The sequence below is a fragment of the Stegostoma tigrinum genome, chromosome 14, assembly GCF_030684315.1.
Source record: "Stegostoma tigrinum isolate sSteTig4 chromosome 14, sSteTig4.hap1, whole genome shotgun sequence".
Taxonomy (NCBI): domain Eukaryota; kingdom Metazoa; phylum Chordata; class Chondrichthyes; order Orectolobiformes; family Stegostomatidae; genus Stegostoma; species Stegostoma tigrinum.
Window position 1 is genome coordinate 71553367 of NC_081367.1, and position 20138 is coordinate 71573504.

At 40.6% G+C, this 20138-nt stretch overlaps 1 protein-coding gene across 2 annotated transcripts in view; it reads left to right on the forward strand.

The window, feature by feature from the left end:
- plod2 (procollagen-lysine, 2-oxoglutarate 5-dioxygenase 2) overlaps window positions 1-20138 on the forward strand; it is a 147487-nt gene that overhangs the window by 121830 nt on the left and 5519 nt on the right. Inside the window, exons 14-19 of one of the 2 annotated variants that reach the window (XM_048542003.2) lie at window positions 340-402; window positions 5122-5235; window positions 11350-11415; window positions 13126-13230; window positions 13798-13944; window positions 15450-15575. In XM_048542003.2, coding sequence (XP_048397960.1) covers window positions 340-402; window positions 5122-5235; window positions 11350-11415; window positions 13126-13230; window positions 13798-13944; window positions 15450-15575 — 621 coding nt within the window. The remainder of the gene's footprint in view (window positions 1-339; window positions 403-5121; window positions 5236-11349; window positions 11416-13125; window positions 13231-13797; window positions 13945-15449; window positions 15576-20138) is intronic. The other variant, XM_048542004.2, reaches the window with a different exon arrangement.

Sequence of the window (20138 nt, forward strand, 5' to 3'; positions counted from 1 at the left end):
TGCTACCTTTTATTAACCCTTCTCTGCCTGAATTGACCACCATTAACCTTGTTCCTGTATCACTAACCAGCTGAGTTTATTATTGCAATGATCAGTCGAAGGAGCTGGGCTGTGGTTCTCTTTCATATTAATGTTGGACAAGCAGGTTATTGTCTCGTTTTCTGTAGCTTTGTTATGCAATTGCCTGTTGGATGTGAGTCAGGCAAAGCTTTGTTGGTGACTCGTGCTCTGTACTGGACCTGTAAACCTCTGGTGTCTTCTCTTGTCTACCTCAGATGTGTTCCTGGATTTGTGTAAACAAGATAATGAATCTTACCCAGTGCTTCTCCTTTGTTTTAGAAAATAGAAAAGGAAAAACGCCCCCCCAGTCCGGAGAGTTTCCATATGTTCAAGCCCCCAAAGGTTTATGTTTGTTTTTATGTTTTGTTATAAAAAAAGCCTGGTAATTTTGATTTTTCCAACTAGATGTTTTTCTAGTTGTGTTAAGCATTTGTTTAAATTCTGTACTTGTATGTATATGTCCTGTCTGTTGCCCATTGCTTATCGTAATTTTTCTCATGAAATATTCACCCCGTTTATTTCTTGAATAGTGGGTTTTGACAAGCACAGAAGATAAAGGCGTCATTTGAATAGGGTGACTTTTACAAAATTGACATAAGCAGAAATGCAAGTTAGGAAGAGTTTGATTCTTTGTGAGAGATCAAACATCTTTTTTTAAAACTTTTGACACCTTTGTGTTAAGTTTTAATAAGCAGCATAGCCATGGTGTGGGTGTGGGGCAGGGGCAAGGGGGCAGGCAAGTGGAATATATACCGAAGAGCCTTGAAATCTGGTCAGTCACCAGTGAGAATGGCCTTGATACACAGTGGACCACAATGGAAAAGCGTGGAACTGCGTAGCTGGTGTTATTGAGCAGGTGCCTATCCTTGAAATAACTTTTTCAGAACCTCATTCTTGGACAGGGGGTGGTGTTGGCAAGCCAGCATTTGTTACTCATCCATTGTTGCTCTGGAAAGGACATCAGAGCACAATTTCCTTGAACCATTGTGATATACGTGTTAAAGATACTTCTGCTGGCTAGGACTTGAAGGACCTTGACCCAGTCATGATCAAAGAATGAGGATGAGCACCAAGTGAGGAGAATGAAGCTTCGGGGAGAACTTGACAGTGGTTTCATAAAACATTTTTTCAAGAAAGGAAGATGGCATGATTGTTCTTTTGAGTCTGCTCTGCTGTCCAGTCCAATCAAGACTAGCTTTACCTCTCCTTTCCCTCTTGCGGCCTATATCTTCTGATTCACTGAGAGACAAAAAATATACAAGCCTTAAATCGATGCCATGATAGAGAGTTAGTGACCCTTCTTCTGTTCCCACCTGCCTACTGCCCTTTCCCTTCTAGAGTGCAACTGTTGCAAGTTTGGGTGACACTGTGGAGGGTTTCTACTGCGCATGCTAGAGATGGTACACATTATATTTACAATTCTCCAGTGATGGATGTTTTGAGGTAGCAGATGAGCTGCTATGTCCTGGATGGTGTCAAGCTTCTGGAGTTCTATCGCACTGAAGGTAAAACGAAGAATATTCTGGAATGCTGTCACCAATTTCCGTCGGAAGGGCCATTTTGGAATCTGAAGTGCATCTGATGAGGAAGACTCTGAAGCACATGAGGAACTTGAGTCCTGTGCTACCCTCGAATTGAAAATTGTTCAAGGGAGCTGTAGCAAGCTGAGATACTGTGCACATTTAAGCAAATTTGGAGATTCATGGTGAACGACTGGATATTGTGCCTTATTCAATAAACAAGGTGGAATCTGAATACTTGAAAACTGATTACCTGGAGGATACAGAGCATGGAGCAGTAAGAATATTACCAGTTAGCTTGGCTTTGAAAAGGATCTCCGTTGGAAGGCTTTAGATAAATATTTGTGTTTATCTCGTAGGAATGAAAAGCAAGTTTCCACAGTGAGCCATCCTAAATCTGTGTTGGATTTGAAATAAGAAATGCTGTGCCATCTTGTTTATTTTGTCAGTGCATTTGGATGGTAATACAGCTGCATTACAACTGTGTGTAAACTCAATTACCTCATGGATCTGGAAGTAGAGTCTTGATTATAGAGAATATCAACATTTTTATATAAGCTATTTTAATTTTACCTTTGCACCTAAATTTGACCTCTGCATGAGAGTCAGTGAGATAAAGTTTGTTTCGCACGTGAAAAATGTATTGTTTCACACGTGCTACAGATGCAGGTTAACTGGAAATGCCTTGTCAAATGAACTAAAGTTTATTTAATGTTGCTTCCCATTGTAGATGGGAATAATAAGGAAACTAGTATTGCAATTACTAAATTATTTAGGAGGAGATTACTGCAGCTGCTGGGAATCACAGTAACGTCAGGCAGCATCTGTGGAGAGAAAGCAAGCTAACATTTTGAGTCTTTAACTTACAAAGTTTACCAATTTTGAGTTCCATTAGGTAACAAGAATAGTCACATAGCAAAATCCTAATGCAGCATTGCTGTTATTTTTCATGTTACTTGAGTATTGAGGTTAATTGGCAGTTTCCATTGATTACTGCACATCAGAAAAGGGAGGATATCATTTGTTGAAAGGCAACCTCATTATTATGTCCTGTATGCAGTTGTGAAAGAGACAAAGATAACACGAGAAGAGTCTCGCATCACAATGGTGTCAAACAATACACTAAATAACATTTATTTTCAGAATCATTTGCAAATATGAGTGATTCAACCAAAGTTCTCCCATCTCCCACATTCCCTGCTACTCCTATTTACGTGCCTTCTTAATCAATAGTTTTGAAGCTCCATCCCATAACATAGAATCAAAACCTGGTTCCATCATATGCTACCTATTTAGTGCACAGTTTTATAAATTTGGTTTGTTGTCAAATGAAGTGTTGCAAAAAATAAATCAGTGAATTGGCAAAGTATGTTCTCTTGCATTTACAATTTGTTGATGTAGTGACACAAATTCTGGTGCTTCCTGTGACAAATGTTGTGTTTGGATGTAAAGCAAACTGATACGATCACCCTCAACTAAAATCAATGCAAACTGTGCTTTACATGGGTAGGATATTGAACTGTTAACCATGTAGTATTAACATGTTTCTCCTTTTGATGTTTTTTCTCTCGTCAAGAATGCAAGAATTCTCTGGAACCTTGCATCATACCAAAAAAAATGTGCAACAGTTGGATTTTGGAAATGGTCTCACTCTTCGTAATTAGACATTGCATTTTGGGTTCATTTATGATTTCTCCCCCCACAATGCCCACAGTTTGTTTGAATGGATGTAAAGTCATCAGCATGCTGGCAAGAACAAGATCTGCTGGATTTAATGACCGTCAACTGAATCATTGTAAATGTGTTAGCTATTGCATGACCATTGCTGAAAAGGTGAGTTAGCTCATACCAAGGGGAGACTTGTCTAACTGCTCTGGTGCAATCTTCTTTATTAAAATTGTGGTCAATATTATGGCCCTCAATTCTTTCATTTCCAAGATGACAGTAGAATGGAGGCCACCTTTTTTTCATCCGCTCCAGAGTCTTGTCACCTGCAGTATCCTTCTACTCAGAGGGTTAAGTCTCTGAGAAATGAATGACAACTGTCCATAATGTTGCACAGTCCATGGATAGAAAGTGTGACCACATCAGTTGAGGGATGTCTACCTTGTGAAATCTACCCAAATGAAACACAGGTCTAAACAAACCGCATCTCTGAAATTTAACCCTGCAATTTCCTGCTGTGCAGGTGGGTGGAAGTTGTCTTAATTTGTTATCCAGATGAAATAAATTAAATATTTGTCAGAAAATGTCTGAAAAATGTACGCGATTTTTTTTAATGTAATGGCATATTCTGGATCCTCTGTGTTTTTAGATTTTAAATTTTTCATCTCCCTTTTTTGAAAGATGTCAGATTTTTTTTGAAGTATTTAGTTGTTTTAAGTTACTCTTAAGGTGTTTGTATTATGTTTGTCTCAGTTTACATTTTGGCTTCTGTTTACTGTGGCAAAAAGTCAATTCAAAAGTTCATAACCTGGCCTTTTTCTAAAAATGAATTATGAATTACACCTTTGCTTTATTTCATAGTCTAATTATTGTGCCACTGTTGCTTTTTAGAATTGTCTTAACATAAGTATAAGCCACATTATCTAGCTCCAAGTGTTACTAGCTTCAAACAGGAATTTCCTGTCTAAATGCAACACCCCTGGAATCAAGTTCTCTCAAACAATGATACTAGTCGATGTTCAGAGTTTATTTTACATGAAATTATACTCAGCGCACAAAGAATTATTTCCTCTACATGATATTTGGAGGACAAACACTGGCTGGGCATTTTCAGCAAACACCAGCCCTTGTTTGAACATTACATCAAACCTCACAACTGATGGAGGAATTGATGAAGCTCTGTACGAAAGACCAAATGTCCTGACATCTTTCCTGTTAGGACATCGTCCCTCCAGAAGTGGCCTGTAATGCAACCTTGCGAGGTGGTCAGGTTAGAGTTCCACTGCAACCTCTTCTGAGAATTCGCTTCATCAGATGTGCAAAAATGTTACATGCTCTGGGTAACGATTAGAAAATGAAAGGACTCTTTCTCGTGAGACACTCACATTGAATTTCGGCAGAGCTGAATGAAACACCTCTGCACAGAAGGCAATCACCAATTTAATAAGTTGGCAGAAAGTTTATTTGAAGTGAGGAGACAATGGTCTAGTGATGTTGTTATCACTAGTCTGTTAATCCAGAGATATCATGCGGGCCACCATGGCAGAAGGTGGGATTTGAGTTTAGTAAAAACCTTGGATTAAGAGTCTTACGATGACCGTTGTCCCTCTGGCTCACAAATACCTTTTCGGGAAGAAAATCCAACATCCTTGCCTGCTCTGGCGTACATGTTACACCCGACCCACTACCAATGTTGCTGACTCCCAAAAGCTCTCTGGGCAGTCAGGGATGGGGAATAAACACTGACCAATGATGTCTGTGTCCCATGAATGAATAATTTTTTAAAAAACTAATTTAAGTAGTACGTAGAAATTACTAAGGCTTTCTTAATGCATTTTATTGTCATCGTAGTAATTTTAATAATTTTAATATACAGGGCATTTTCATGTATGTTAGCAATCAGCATGAGTTTGGACGGCTTCTTCCTACTGAGAATTACAATGCCTCACATGTGCACGGTGATCTATGGGAAATATTTACCAACCCATTGGTGAGTATTGGCAATTTGTTAACCGGGTTTTGGATTTCACATATACATTTCAAATTGTTAAGTGATGTTTTTAACCTAACTTTTTGTAAATATCCACCCTTCCCTTTCCTCAGATCACCAATTATTCTTTAATGTAAACATTCATAAGAACTTGAAGCAGGAGTAGGCCATTCAGCACCTTGAGCCTGTTTCTCCATTTAGGGGAGGTGATGGCCTAGTGGTATTATCGCTGAACTGTTAATCCGGGGACCCGGGTTTGAATCCCGCCACAGCAGATGGTGGAATGTGAATTCAATAAATATCTGGAATTAACAGTCTAATGATGACCGTGAATCCATTATTGGTTGTCAAGAAAATCCCTTCCGGTTCACTAATGCCCTTTAGGGAAGGAAACTGCCATCCTTACCTGGCATCCTTACGTGTGACTCCAGACCCACAGCAATGTGGTTGACTCTTAACTTCCCTCTGGGCAATTGGGGATGGGTAATAAATGCAGTGAATGAATAAAAAAAACATGGCTGATCTCATCCTGCACTTCATCTCATCAACTGCACTTTTCTGCCTGCTCCTCATAACCCTTCAACCTATTACTAATTAAAAATATGTTGATTTTTCTCCTTAAATTTACTTACTGTACTGGACCCACTGCTCTCTGAGGTAGTGAATTCCATAGATTCACATCCCTTCAGGAGAACTAATTTCTCCTCACCTCTGTTTTAAAGTTGCTACCTCTTATCCTAAAATTTTGCAAAAACAAACTTCAAACCCCAAACTTCCAAATGTGTAAAGATGTAATTTTTTCAGTGATATGAAATGGTATTACTGATCACAATCACAACAGCTTTCCTTTAGCTCTCTGCGTTCAACCTCTTCTACCACCTCTCTATCCACTCCTCCAATTTGTCAAAGCCTTTTGGAGTTCTCTACTGTCCTTCTCACAGTTTATAATTCTTCCACTTTTAGCGTTGTTTGCAAACTTGGAAATTGTCCCGTGCACACCGAGATCTAGTTCATTAACATATGTCTGGAGGGATCTCCCTGGGGAACGGCACTAAAGCCTTCCACCAGCCCGGAAAATACCTATTGACCATTACTGTCTTTCCTATCACTGAGTCAGTTTTGTACCCATGTAGCTACCATCCCATTTATACCATAACCTATACATTTCCTCAGGAGTCTGTTGTATGGATTGCATATGTATTCTGTACCATATTTAAAATGTAAACATCAAACAAGAGGCCTAATTTTCCAATGTTCCCCTCAGAAACGTCCTTTAATAGTTTGTCAGTAGCTCTGCAATCACAGAATCTTACAGCACGGGAGACTGGCTTTCAACACATTGCAGCTGTGTCAGCTTTCAAAATTAGCCCTACTGCCCTGCTCCTTTGTCAGCACTTTGCAATTTTCTCCCCTTCATGTGTTTATTCAGTTTTCTTTTCCATTGAATCTGCTTTCACTGGCCTTTCAGACAGTACATTCCAGATGTTACGAATGGGTTACTTAAAAGAAATCTCACCCTTGGTTATTTTGTCAACTTGTGTAATGCGTATGTTAAAACTATTTTCTCTTTTTCACAACGACAATTATCAGACTCTCTCTCATTAAAATGTAACTACAGTCACTATATTACCCATTGGCTTTCATCTACTGGATGATCATCATTGCAGTGAACGTATTTCTTCCTAGTTCTGAAAGCTTGGCTGCTAATATGCTTCCCTTTCCTTTTGACACCACTGTATCCCTTTCATTCACAGCTGGCTGGCAAATTGCAGCATTTGTTTAAGCACATAAAATTCACAATAGTCAACAAAAAAACCTAGTGAAGCATAAAACAAGTCTCATGTTATATCGTAAATATCACTAAATTACAGCAAAGCAAATGTCTTTTAGTCAGCTCCATAACTGGTCAAAAAAATACAGAAAATGGTGTGTTGAGCCATGAGTAAAGTATAAATTTTGTTTGGGTAATAAATCTTGATCGTTAAATGCTTCATGCCTCTATCCTATAGGTCCTGGCAATGTGCATGATTTTGCAAAATGATATTTACAACATTTTGTAATATAAAGGACATGCATTCTAGATCTCAATATGTCTGTATGACAAAGCTTAGTCTGTCACACGTTATACTGTGGATAAACAGCCTGGAGAATTACTGCAAATTACAAAACATTCATTGTCATTGATCATTCCTACCTCAGTAACGTATAAGACACCAAAGGAATATGATCTCTTAACAATCTTGATTTCTTCAGAAGACTGCCATTAGATGATGGACGAAAATTGTACAGTTGCAGCAAGATCTATAAGCACTAATTTATCAACAACTAAGCCACTCTTTAGGCAAACAGTCGAGTGTTAGAATTTTGATCAAAACAGATTATTGCAACGCATTAATGTACCTTAAGTTCTAAATTGTTCCATCACTGTTCTCAACGTCACTTGATTAATACTAAACGTGTCAGGCTCACTGACTATCATATTACATGTAATAAATATATATGATGTGGAGGTGCTGCTTTTGGACAGGGTTAGATCAGTGTAGCTCCTTCATCAGGTGGAGTGACAAAGGAGCAGTGGTCCGAAAGCATGTGATTTCAAATAAACCTGTTAGACTATAACCTGGTCTCGTGAGCTATGACTGTGAAACTTGAAAGGGTTGGGAAAAGCATTACAAAGATGTTGCTGGGGTTGGAGGGTTTGAGCTACAGGGAAAAGCTGAATAGGCTGGGACTATTTTCCCTGGAGCATTGGAGGCTGAGGGGTGACCTTATTGAAGTTTATAAAATTATGAGGGGCATGGATAGGGTATTTAGCCAAGGTCTTTTTCCCAGGCTGAGGGGAGTCCAAATCTAGAGGGCATAGACTTAAGGTGAGAGGGGAAGATTTAAAAGGGACTTGAGGGGCAACGTTTTCACACAGAGGGTGGGTGCGGTGTATGGAATGAGCTGCCAGAGGAAGTGATGGAAATGGGTACCATGACAACATTTAAAAGGCACCTGGATGGGTATATTAATAGGAAGGGTTCAGAGGGATGTGGGCCAAAAGCTGGCAGATGGGACTGAATTAATTTAAGATACCTGGGTCTGTTTCCTCGCTGTACATCTCCATGAATCTATGAATCTAAGTGTGAGTTGATATGCTTTGCTCGGAGGAGCTTTGAAAGACACTTTAAAAAAAGGGATCAATTCCAAAGGGGAACAGGCGCACAGGAACCTGGATGTATTTGCGCACAGATCATTGAAGGTAATGACAGTTGGCGAGACCAGTTAAAATGTGGAGTGTCCTTGACTTTATTAAAGCGGGAATAGAGTACAAGAGCAAGCAGATGATATTGAACTCCTATGAGGCACTTTTTAAGACTCCAGCCGGAGTATTGTGTCACATTATAGGAAGAATGTGAATATATTGGTGAGAGTGCAAAAGCAATTTTCAAGAATGGTTTAGGGGTGAGAAACTTCAGTGATGGGGACAAATTAAGAAGTTGGCTCTGTTCTCCTCGGAGAGAATAAGGATGAGAGGAGATTTGATTAGATGGTTTCAAAATCATGAGAAGAGTGGACAGAGTAGATAGGAAGAAGATGTTCCTGCTTGGACAAGAAAAAAGAACAAGAGGGAATAGATTTAAAGTGATGTGCAAAACCAGCAAAGGGCAACTTAAGAAAAATAAATGAAGCAGTTTATTTCAACTATAACTTATACCCGGCATGATCTTGCCCTTCATTTTAGAAATGTATTTCATTATTTCTCCCTCTTTTGTGGTACTGGTTATAATTTATGGTAGTCACTTTAAATAGAAATGGCTTTCAGTTGATGCACTGCATTTAATTGCCCTTTGACGAGTGCAGTACAGAGAGAAAAGATGCCTTAGTAACGAAGGATGGGAAAATCGAGTAGGAAGCTGTGACATTATAATTTGCGGGACCCACAACCAATTAAATCCCTGCCCTGTGGGGTCTTGCTGGAAGAGAAAAATTGTGAAGTTGTGAAAAGCAATTCATTTTAAAGGACTAGAGTTTCATAACACACCATTATATTTTACTTGCATGCATGTTTTCACACTGCTGTTAAATCTGTTGGGAAGTGCATTTCTATTACAAAGACATTGACTTGTATTTATATGACTGGAAGTGTAGTGTATATCAAAAGGGAAACATTAATTCCACAGTGGACTAAAGGTATTTCATCCATTTCTCTTTGGGGTAATGTAGGATGTGAGTAATTCAGATGTCTATGTCCTGGAGACACCAGGATCACATTGTTTGTCCTCACTGATAATCAACTATGAGCTTCGAAGAATGAGGAGGGATCTCATAGAAACCTCTAAAATTCTAACACGAATAGTTAGGGCAATCGCAGGAAGCGTGTTCCTGATGAACAAGTGTCCAGATCCAGGGGTTCACAGTCTAAGGATACACGGTAAGACTGAGATGGGGAGAAATGTTTTTACCCGAGAGTGGTGGGCTTGTGGAATTCGCTCCCACAGAAAGCGGCTGAAGCCAAACTGCTAATTGTTCTCAGCAAAAAGTTAAAGTATAATTCTTGGAGTTAAAGGGAATGGAGAAAAGAGCAGGAGCAGCGTACTGAGTTCAATGATCAGCCTTTTTTTAAATTCAGTAAAAGGGACGTGGCTGTTGCTGGCTGCCCAGCGTTTATTGCCTGTTCCTAGTTGCCCTTGAAAAGGTACTGGTGAGCTGCTGCCATGAGCCGCTACCATGTTGAATGGTGAAGCAGGTTTGAGGCAACAAGTGGCCTATTCCTGCTCCTATAATCTAGGCTTGTTTTATGTTTCTTAAGCAGGGACGCATCCAAAAGCTGTAGGATCCTGCTTTTTTTTTTGCTTGGAGACACCTCTGTGACAGGTGGGATTAGGAACACCTAACCCAGAGATAGTGGCTCTACCGCTGCACCCCCAACCTTCCGAATGATGTTTCTTTATACACGTGTGGTGTCCAGATGTTACAGTTGAGTTCAGACTGTAAATTTGGGCCAGAAAGGTGTTGTGGATTCCCTCAGGACGTAAGGAGGGTCAAGCCCAAAAGAAGTAAGAAAGAAAGAGCTGTTTTTCATTTGTATTTTGAGCAGGTGTGTGATGCTCAAGGAGAGCAGAGACACTTCTTCATGATCAGTAATACCACTGCAGTCCCAGATTAATCCTTCCAGCACCACCAATACACCTCCTCTCTCTCTCTCTCTCTCTCTCTCTCTCTCTCTCTCTCTCTCTCTCTCTCTCTCTCCCCCCCCCCCCCCCCCACTACTTATTTAATCATTTGTAGTGTATGGTCAAAAGTGACACCACCTGATGAAGGGGCTATGCTTTGAAATTGTAATTTCAAATAAACCTACTGGGCTATAACTTGGTGTTGTGCAACTTTTGACAATATCCACCCCAGTCCAACACCTGCACCTCCACATCTTGAGCATTGTTGGCAAGTCTGAGAGCAGATTGGATTTTAGAGTCAGGACCGCACTGGATAGAGAGTAGATATGGAGAAGCTGTTCCCACTTGTTAAAGGAACAAGAGGGTATAAATTCAAAGTGATGCGCAAATAAAGCGAGGATGAAATGAGAAAACTCTTATTGACACAATGAGTGATTAAGGTATAGAATGCACTGCCTGTAAATGTGGGGAGACCGGCTCAATTGAGACATTCAAGAGGACATTGGGTGGTTATTTGGATAGAAGTAGTGTGCAGGAGTATGGGCAACGGGCAGGAGGTTGGACTGGAAGATTGTACCAGCATTGGTTCTATGGGCTGAATGGCCTTCTGCACTGTACCAATTCAATGATTCTGAGTCACCTGCCCATGGAACAAACAGATATTACCTGACACATCTGACCAGACTTAAAGACACATTGGCATCACCATGCAGAAGCACTCTGATTTTCTCTGCTATGTAGCTCTGCCTCCTCAAAGCCAAGAACTGTCTTCATCTTTTGCTGTAGCCTCCAGACTATCAGTTTTATTTCTGAAAAAGGATCCTGACCTGAAATATCAGCTTTCCTGTTCCTGTGATACTGCCTGGCCTGCTGTGTTCGTCCAGCTCCATACTGTGTTATTTCAGATTCTCCTGCATTGGCAGTTCTTACTATCTCAGAGTTTTATGTTTTGCAGGATTGGAGGGCAAAGTACATTCATCCGAGCTACACAGAAATATTCACAGGGAATGTGGTTGAAGAGGTATGTAATGGTTTGCTGAGAGTAATCAAATCACTTGTCCACTCATTTATTTGCTACTCCATACAGATAATCATTGAAAATTGTTTCTGTTGTATCTATCCATAGAGCACATGGCCATCTCCGCAGTACACAAAATATTCCAGGCACATGTACAACCACCATTAACTAGAGCAGCACCCCATAAAGGTTCTTCAAGGGACTCTGTCATCTCAGTAGACTGGACAGCTGGTTTGTGATGCAGCTGAACTTAGCCTGAAGGATTCTCCTATCAATTCTTCCCCTGACCTGAGGCATGATGACCCTCAGCTTAAAACATAATCAGTTGTCTGTCCCTGTCTCCCTCTGTATAATGAGAGAGCAGTCCTGTTGTTCAGTAGGACTGTGGCAACTTTACCTTTTATAAATGTTTTCCACCGTGATCCTCAACTCCTTATAAATTACAATTCTCTCGTCTAAACACTCCTGCCAGTCACTTCTCATGGTCCAGTAAAAACTGAAAGAACTGCAGATGTTGTAAATCAAGAACAAAAACAAAGTTGCTGGAAAAGCTCAGTAGGTCTGACAGCATCTGTGAAGGTAAAAACAGAGTCAAGTGTCTCATATTCATTGTTAGAATTAGAACGAGATTTTATTGTCATGTGTACTCAAGTTAAAAGATGAACGTTATTAAAATCTTGTGGCTAGGATTGAACACTACAGTGCCTCTGACACACGGCTGGATTGTGTAGCTTAAAATTTCGTGTACACTGTCTAATACAATAGATTTTGAACGCACGGTTTCATTATCCACATTTCCAAAAGTAACAGAAGTTCCCACCTCTCAAATACATTGTTTTTCTCTATAACCCCATAATGAATCTGGTATTGATTTACATTTATGAATTAAATATTCAGTGAAGAGAAATGTGCATGATTAGGGGTTAGTGTTGGATGGCTAGAGGAGGAGCAAGAATACAATCTGTATTTATTAGACAGAAGAGCTTGTAAGTTCTGTGTCTGCCCCACAATGCCGCAGACCTTAAAATGACAAAACACTGTCCTTTCTGTTACCTTACCATTATCATAGGTGTACTTACATTCTCATCCAGATTTCAGTAAGACCACTGGATCCATTGTAGAATAATCTCAAAATATTGCAGTAGTGCCAAAGCCAACAGTGACTTAGATAATAGCTCATTCTCTCAGAATCAGAGGTCGACAGCATTTGGTCATTGAGTCTACGTCAGTCAAGAATAGCCCCTAAACTATTCTAACCCCATTTTCCAGCACTTAGTTATAGCTTTGTATGTCATTGCAAGTGGATATCTAAATATTTGTTAAATGTTATGAAGATTTCTGCCTCTCCCAACCTTAGATTCCCACCATCCTCTGGGTGAGAAAGTTTATCCTCTCATCTCCTGTAAACTTCCTGCTGCTTACCTTAAACCCATGGCCCTTGGACTATTGATCCCTCTGTCAAGGGGAAAAGTTTCTTCCTGTCCACCTTATCTATCCATGCCCCTTGTAATTATATGCATCTCAATCATGCCACTTCCCCCCCCCCCCCCCCCACCCCTCGATTTTAAAACACATTTGTCTTAAATACTACGGTAATTCTGATCTGTGTGGTTCCTTAAAACTTGTTGTTTCCTCCATCCAGTGAGGAATGCAACCAGTGTTTGCACTGCAGCGATTTAATGCAGACCCTGTTTCTTCTTCTGTGCCTGGCAGCCGTGCCCAGATGTCTTCTGGTTCCCCATATTTTCGGAGATAACATGTGATGAACTTGTGGACGAAATGGAAAACTATGGCATATGGTCTGGTGGAAAGAATGAGGTGAAATCTTGGATTTTTGTGCAATAATTCCATGACCCTACACTTGCTTGTGTCTGAGCCATGCTTTATTTGTACGTTTTATGGCCCATGTCTTGGAGTTGGCAGGCTTTGCTTCTAGTCTCTGACATCTGTTTTTTTAAAGACATTTTCAATGTTTTGTCTTTCCAGCACTCCTTCCACTTGCCATCTCTTTGTTTTGCTCACTTTACTAATTCGCATGAGCTCTGGATAGAGTTTCTTCTCCACTGATCTTTGTCACTCTGTATCTCTCTCCATCTTGAAGCGTAAATTTGTTCACAGCATTATGTTGTTTGGCTTGGTGTTGAATTTTGTTTGAATATGAACACCTCTAAAGTGCCATCAGTACAATAAAGGCACCATGTAAATGCAATAGCACAGTCAAAACAGGATAGCAAAATTTTAGAAACAATGAACTAATACAGTCTCAAAACTGAGAATTTTTAGACAAGAATTCAGAGACCATAACTTGTTTGCCTCTCTAACTTTTCTTGTGGCTTGTGTGAACGTGGGAGATCTCAGCCCAGTAACTCATCTGTCGTACCTCAGGATAGCCGTCTGGTCGGTGGATATGAGAACGTTCCCACTGATGACATTCACATGACCCAGGTTGGACTGGACCAGGTGTGGCTCCAATTCATTCGGGAATATATTGCACCAGTGGCACTCAAGCTTTTCTCTGGCTACCACACCAAGGTAGGACTCTTCCTGCGCTGGTATTTAATGTTGAAGGATAAAATGCCCTATGCCTTGCTGTTTGCTCATCAGTTGCATTAAACAAGCTGGAAACATTGCCACTTTATCTTTCCTGTCACGCAACGAACTCATGAGCTGAGGTGATTAAAATAAAATGTTCTCTTGCGTTTGCACATGTTCCTGAGTGTGATTTGTTAGCAACTTCCTACCATTCACGTTTGGCATGATGTATAACTTGGGTCATTCTTGGCAGGTAATGTGTTGTCGTCCAGATGATAAGTCAAATCTGGCAGCTATTGCTGTGCATTTAACAGCCCTGACATAGCTTAACATGGTGGAGCAGGAAATCTGCAATAACTGGTCACAATTTAAATTTGATTTCCAAAATCACAAAAAATGTCATTGTTTGTTCAATGGTATTTAAAGGTGCTGATCCTAACTGGTATTACAGACCAGACCAAACCCCCTCAAAATACTTTAAAAAGGCAGCTTAGACGCCAACTTCTTATTTTAAAGGCAAATGTAAAGGGCTGTGTCCCAGGTGCAATTTGACTCGTCAAACTACTCGACATTGAGCAAAGCTCCATTGTTCAGAAACGATAGTTAAAATGCAATTAAAGAAAGAAGAACTTAGAATCTCTTCACGCTATTGGAAAAATTAACAAAATAATCGGTAAGGGGTAAGGTAACTAATGCTGATTAACTATTCCAATATAGTAACATCCCATAAACATACCCCTTGGCAAAAGTCAAATTCAGAAAACAGATTGTCTCACATGCAACCCAACAGCCGAGGAAGAGAATCCCCAGTTTTTGGCTGTAACCGAGAGAGAGGGGAAAAATAGCTTCCACTTCAAGACCCCAACAGCAACTGCTCAAAGCTGAGGAAAAATCTTTGATGTATGAGAGCTTGACCAAACCCGCTCATGCAGCTTCTATTGCTCCAACCTTTTTTAAAAAAAAAATCCAAGGCCTCACACAAGTTGTTTATCTTCTCATAGACTGCTCGGTCCCTGCTCCCCAATCTCTCTCTACCAGAAAGCAGGACAAAACACAAGTGTTACAGCAGCAGTATTGTCACACTGGGTGATCCCAATCGTCATAATCTATTCTTTCTCTTACAACTTTGTAAATCTGCTGGAGTTATTATGTCAATGACTCACTCCCCGAGATTGACATTCTGTAGTAGTGTTTATTTCATGAGCTAGTACAAGTACAGTGGGCTGAATAGCTCCTTCTGCATGAAAACAACTGAGATTTTAGTTGATGTTGCTTCTGATCTAACTTTTTCAATTACCAGTGACGTTAAAAGTATTGTCGTCGGATAATTTAGGCTGCATTCTTAATATTTATTGCATAAATATCTTTGTTTCGACAGCCTTTTTGAATGTATTGTGCAAGCCAAAAGCTATTAAAGTGCAATTGATGAGTATACCAATGCCATCACAGCATTATAAAATGGTTAAGGAGCTGATAGTTTCAATTTGGTTTTAATTTTTCCCCAGGGCTTGGCCATGCTGAACTTTGTTGTCAAGTATACGCCAGAGAGGCAGGCATATCTAAGACCTCACCATGATTCCTCTACATTCACTATAAACATCGCCTTAAATAATAAAGGAATAGACTATCAGGTGGGTTATACAAGTCCCTTATATTACTTTATTCTGTCAATAAGTCCAACAGTGTCTAATAACCAAAAGAACTGCGGACGCTGTCAATCAGGAACAAAAACAAAGTTGCTGGTAAAGCTCAGCAGGTCTGGCAGCGTTAACGTTTCGGGTCTGGTGACCCTTCCTCAGAACTGATGGTGGCTGGGAAAACGTTGGTTTATATGCAGAAAATAGGGAGGTGTGTGGGGTAGGGAGTAAACGATAGGATAGAGCCCAAAAGAGAGAGAGAGACAGATGGACAGACAAAGGAGTTGCTAACAAGTGTCTTCTCACTTCCATCTTCAATAGGGTATTGTACAAAATGCGAAGGAATGGAATTGTGGGAGATATAGCAGTTTGGATCAGAAATTGGCTTGCTGAAAGAAGACAGAGGGTGGTAGTTGATGGGAAATGTTCATCCTGGAGACCAGTTACTAGTGGTGTACTGCAAGGGTCGGTGTTGGGTCCACTGCTGTTTGTCATTTTTATAAATGACCTGGATGAGGGCATAGAAGGATGGGTTAGTAAATTTGCAGACGACACTAAGGTCACTGGAGTTGTGGATAGTGACGAAGGATGCTGTAGGTTGCAGAGAGACATAGATAAGCTGCAGAGCTGGGCTGAGAGGTGGCAAATGGAGTTTAATGCAGACAAGAGCATGGAATGCATTGCCAGCAGCAGTTGTGGAAGCAAGGTCATTGGGGTCATTTAAGAGACTGCTGGACATACATATGGTCGCAGAAATTTGAGGGTGCATACATGAGGATCAATGGTCGGCACAACATTGTGGGCTGAAGGGCCTGTTCTGTGCTGTACTGTTCTATGTTCTAAGTGTGAGGTGATGCACTTTGATAGGAGTAACCAGAAGGCAAAGTACAGGGCTAATGGTAAGATTCTTAGCAGTGTAGATGAACAGAGAGATCTCGGTGTCCATGTACACAGATCCTTGAAAGTTGCCACCCAGGTTGACAGGGCTGTTAAGAAGGCGTACAGTGTTTTAGCTTTTATTAATAGAGGGATCGAGTTGCTGAACCAAGAGGTTATGGTGAAGCCGTACAAAACTCTGGTGCGGCCGCACTTGGAGTATTGTGTACAGTTCTGGTCACCGCATTATAAGAAGGATGTGGAAGCTTTGGAAAGGGTGCAGAGGAGATTTACTAGGATGTTGTCTGGTATGGAGGGAAGGTCTTACGAGGAAAGGCTGAGGGACTTGAGGCTGTTTTCATTTGAGAGAAGAAGGTTGAGAGGTGACTTAATTGAAACATATAAAGTAATCAGAGGGTTAGATAGGGTGGGTAGGGAGAGCCTTTTTCCTCGGATGGTGATGGTGAACACGAGGGAGCACAGCTTTAAATTGAGGGGTGAAAGATACAGGACAGATGTCAGAGGTAGTTTCTTTACTCAAAGAGTAGTAAGGGAATGGAACGCTTTGCCTGCAACGGTAGTAGATTCGCCAACTTTAGGTACATTTAAGTCGTCATTGGACAAGCATATGGACGTACATGGAATAGTGTAGGTTAGATGGGTTTGAGATCGGTATGACAGGTCGGCACAACATCGAGGGCCGAAGGGCCTGTACTGTGCTGTAATATTCTATGTTCTATGTTCAGTAAATAATGAGGGGTGTAGATAGAGTTGAAGGTAGACTGCTTTTGCCTAGGATGGGAGAATTTCAAGACAAGGGGACACATTTCTAAGGTGAGAAGAGAGATTTTAAAAAAGACATGAGAGGCACAGAGTGTGGAATGAACTTCCTGAGGAAGTGGTGAATGTGGCTACAATTATAATGTTTAAAACACATTTGAGTAAGTACATGAATAGGAAAAGTTTGGAGGGATAGGGGCCAGGAGCAGGCCGGCATGATTTAGTTTGGGATTATGTTCGGCATGGACTGGTTGGGCCAGTTTCTGTGGTGTATGGTTCTGTGTCCTGGCCTTTAAGTATATTTAAGTTCCTACTCTACCTTTTCATTTTTCCGAACTGGAAAGTAGCCAGAGGAGGAAATGCATTTAGCCTTTTAACTGACTCATTAACATTCTGCTCCTCCTTGAAAGTGATCTGGGAATTTCGTGAGTTGTAACATTTATTAACCCTGGTTTTCCCCCCTCATTCATGTCTCTTCCACCCCAATGTTCCCCACAATCTTCCTCATCATCCTCACCCATCCTGGATGTACACCAACTCCCTATCATTGTGTTCCCCATATCCTAATTTCTGCAGGATATAGTCTTTATGACAGTATGCACCAGGCAAAGAGCTACAAAAATAAAATTGCTGTCGATTGGCAGAAAAACCCATCTGGTTCACGAGTTTTCTTTAGGAAGGGAAACTGCCTTCCTTACCTGGCCCGGCCTACATGTGACTCCAGACCCACAGCAATGTGGTTGACTCTTCACTGCCCAATGGGCAATAAATGCTGCCTGGCCAGTGACACCCTCATCCCATGAATGAATTTTAAAAAAACTCTTGAAAAAATTGCTCGAGCGTATAGCTCAACATCAAACAGCTGCTGTTGCCTGCTCAAAATCTTCCTCGGCTGTTTTATTGGCAAACTGAGAACCATTTTCAGTTATTTTATGCTGATTTTCTTTTATCCATTCAGGGATGTGGGCACTGCTGCCTGGACCAGTTGCTGACTGTTGAGTTTGCAAAATGCCGCAGGTGAAATAAAGTTGCACCAGCTGAATTTTTCTAGTGTTATTTTTATTCCAATCTCTAGCATCCAAAATCTTTTGCTGTAGTGAAGATCAGGGCCTGGTTTTAAGTAAAAACATATTGTCTTTATTCTGTCAATGCATCATCGTGTCCAATCATAGCCCTAATGTCTTTGTTTAGTCAAATTTCATTATAGGATTTGTTGCTGCATGGTTGCAAAGGTTCTTCATCTTATCTGTGTTGTCTTGGATTGAGTTTTTCCCTACATCATCCATGGTCCCAGCAAATAGCTCACGTTAAAGTCAATGAGCTGAACCTCTTAATGAGATATGCATCATCATTATTATAAAATCTGGTTATAGTCAATTAGATTCGCCTCATTTCACATTGCTATTTGAGACAGATTTTTAACTCCATTTCCACTCCTACAGACAACCTACCATGTGCAGGTGATATCTGACGTGCCCTGATTTATAATCCTGTTTTCAGTGATATTGCTAACATTACTATAAGTTTCAGATCTGCCTCAGAGATATTCTTTCAGATGGTGTGATTATGGTCACTATCAAAGGACATCTGAGCATTCTATACTCCGCTATACTGAGTCGGGGGGAAGGGAAAGTGAAAGAGACAGGGAGTATGGAGTTAAATGGAAAGATAAGCAGCAGGATAGCATGTGTACAGGTGGGTTTAAGCTCGAGGCAGACTAGAAATACAGCAAAAAGGAAAGATAACTTAAGACATCTTAGGAATTCCAATCTCTCTAATAATGATAAGAAAGTTAGCATTAAGGCACTTTATCTAAATGCTCGTAGTATTCACAACAAAGCAGATGAATTAACAGCACAAATCCTCTTGAATGATTATGATGTGGTAGGCATCACAGAGACATGGTTGCAGTGAGTTCAGGACTGGCAGTTAAACATCCAAGGATTCACAACATATCAAAGACAGGGAGATGGGCAGAGGGGGGTGAGGTTGCCTTGTTAGTTAAGAATGAACTTAAATCTACGGCACTAAATGACATAGAGTCAGAGGGTGTGGAGTCTTTGTGGGTGGAGTTGAGGAACCACAAAACAAAAAAAAAACTGTAATGGGAGTTATGTACAGACCTCCTAACAGTGATCAGGACCAGGGGCGCAAGATGCACCGAGAAATAGATAGAGCATGTCAGAAAGGCAAGGTCACAGTGATCATGGGGGACTTCAATATGCAGGTGGATTGGGTGAATAATGTTGCCGGTGGATCCAAAGAAAGGAAATTCATGGAACGTTTGCAGGATGGCAGTTTGGAACAGCTTGTGATGGAGCCCACAAGGCAGCAGGCTATTCTGGACTTGGTGCTATGTAATGAGCCAGACTTTATAAAAGACCTTAAAGTAAGGGAACACTTAGGAGGCAGCCATCATAATATGGTAGAGTTCAGTCTGCAGTTTGAAAGAGAGAAGGCAAAATCGGATGTAATGGTGTCACAGTTAAATAAAGGTAATTACAGGGGCATGAGAGAGGAATTGACGAAAATCGACTGGAAGCAGGGCCTAGCGGGGAAGACAGTAGAGCAACAATGGCAGGAGTTTCTGGGTGTAATTGAGGACACAATACGGAGGTTCATCCCAAAGAAAAGAGATTATCTGGGGTGGGATTAGACAGCCATGGCTGACAAAGGAAGTCAGGAAATGTATCAAAGAAAAAGAGACAGCCTATAAAGTGGCCAAGAGCACTGGGAAATCAGAAGATTGGGAAGGCTACAAAAAGCCTCATTTTACACTCCTTTTGGAAAATAAATTTCTGGTTCAAATTTCCCTCATTTTGCCTGGTGTTTACTTAAGACCATAACGTGGCAGTTTTTTTTAAATATTATTGTCACGCACCTACATACAGTGAAAGTTTT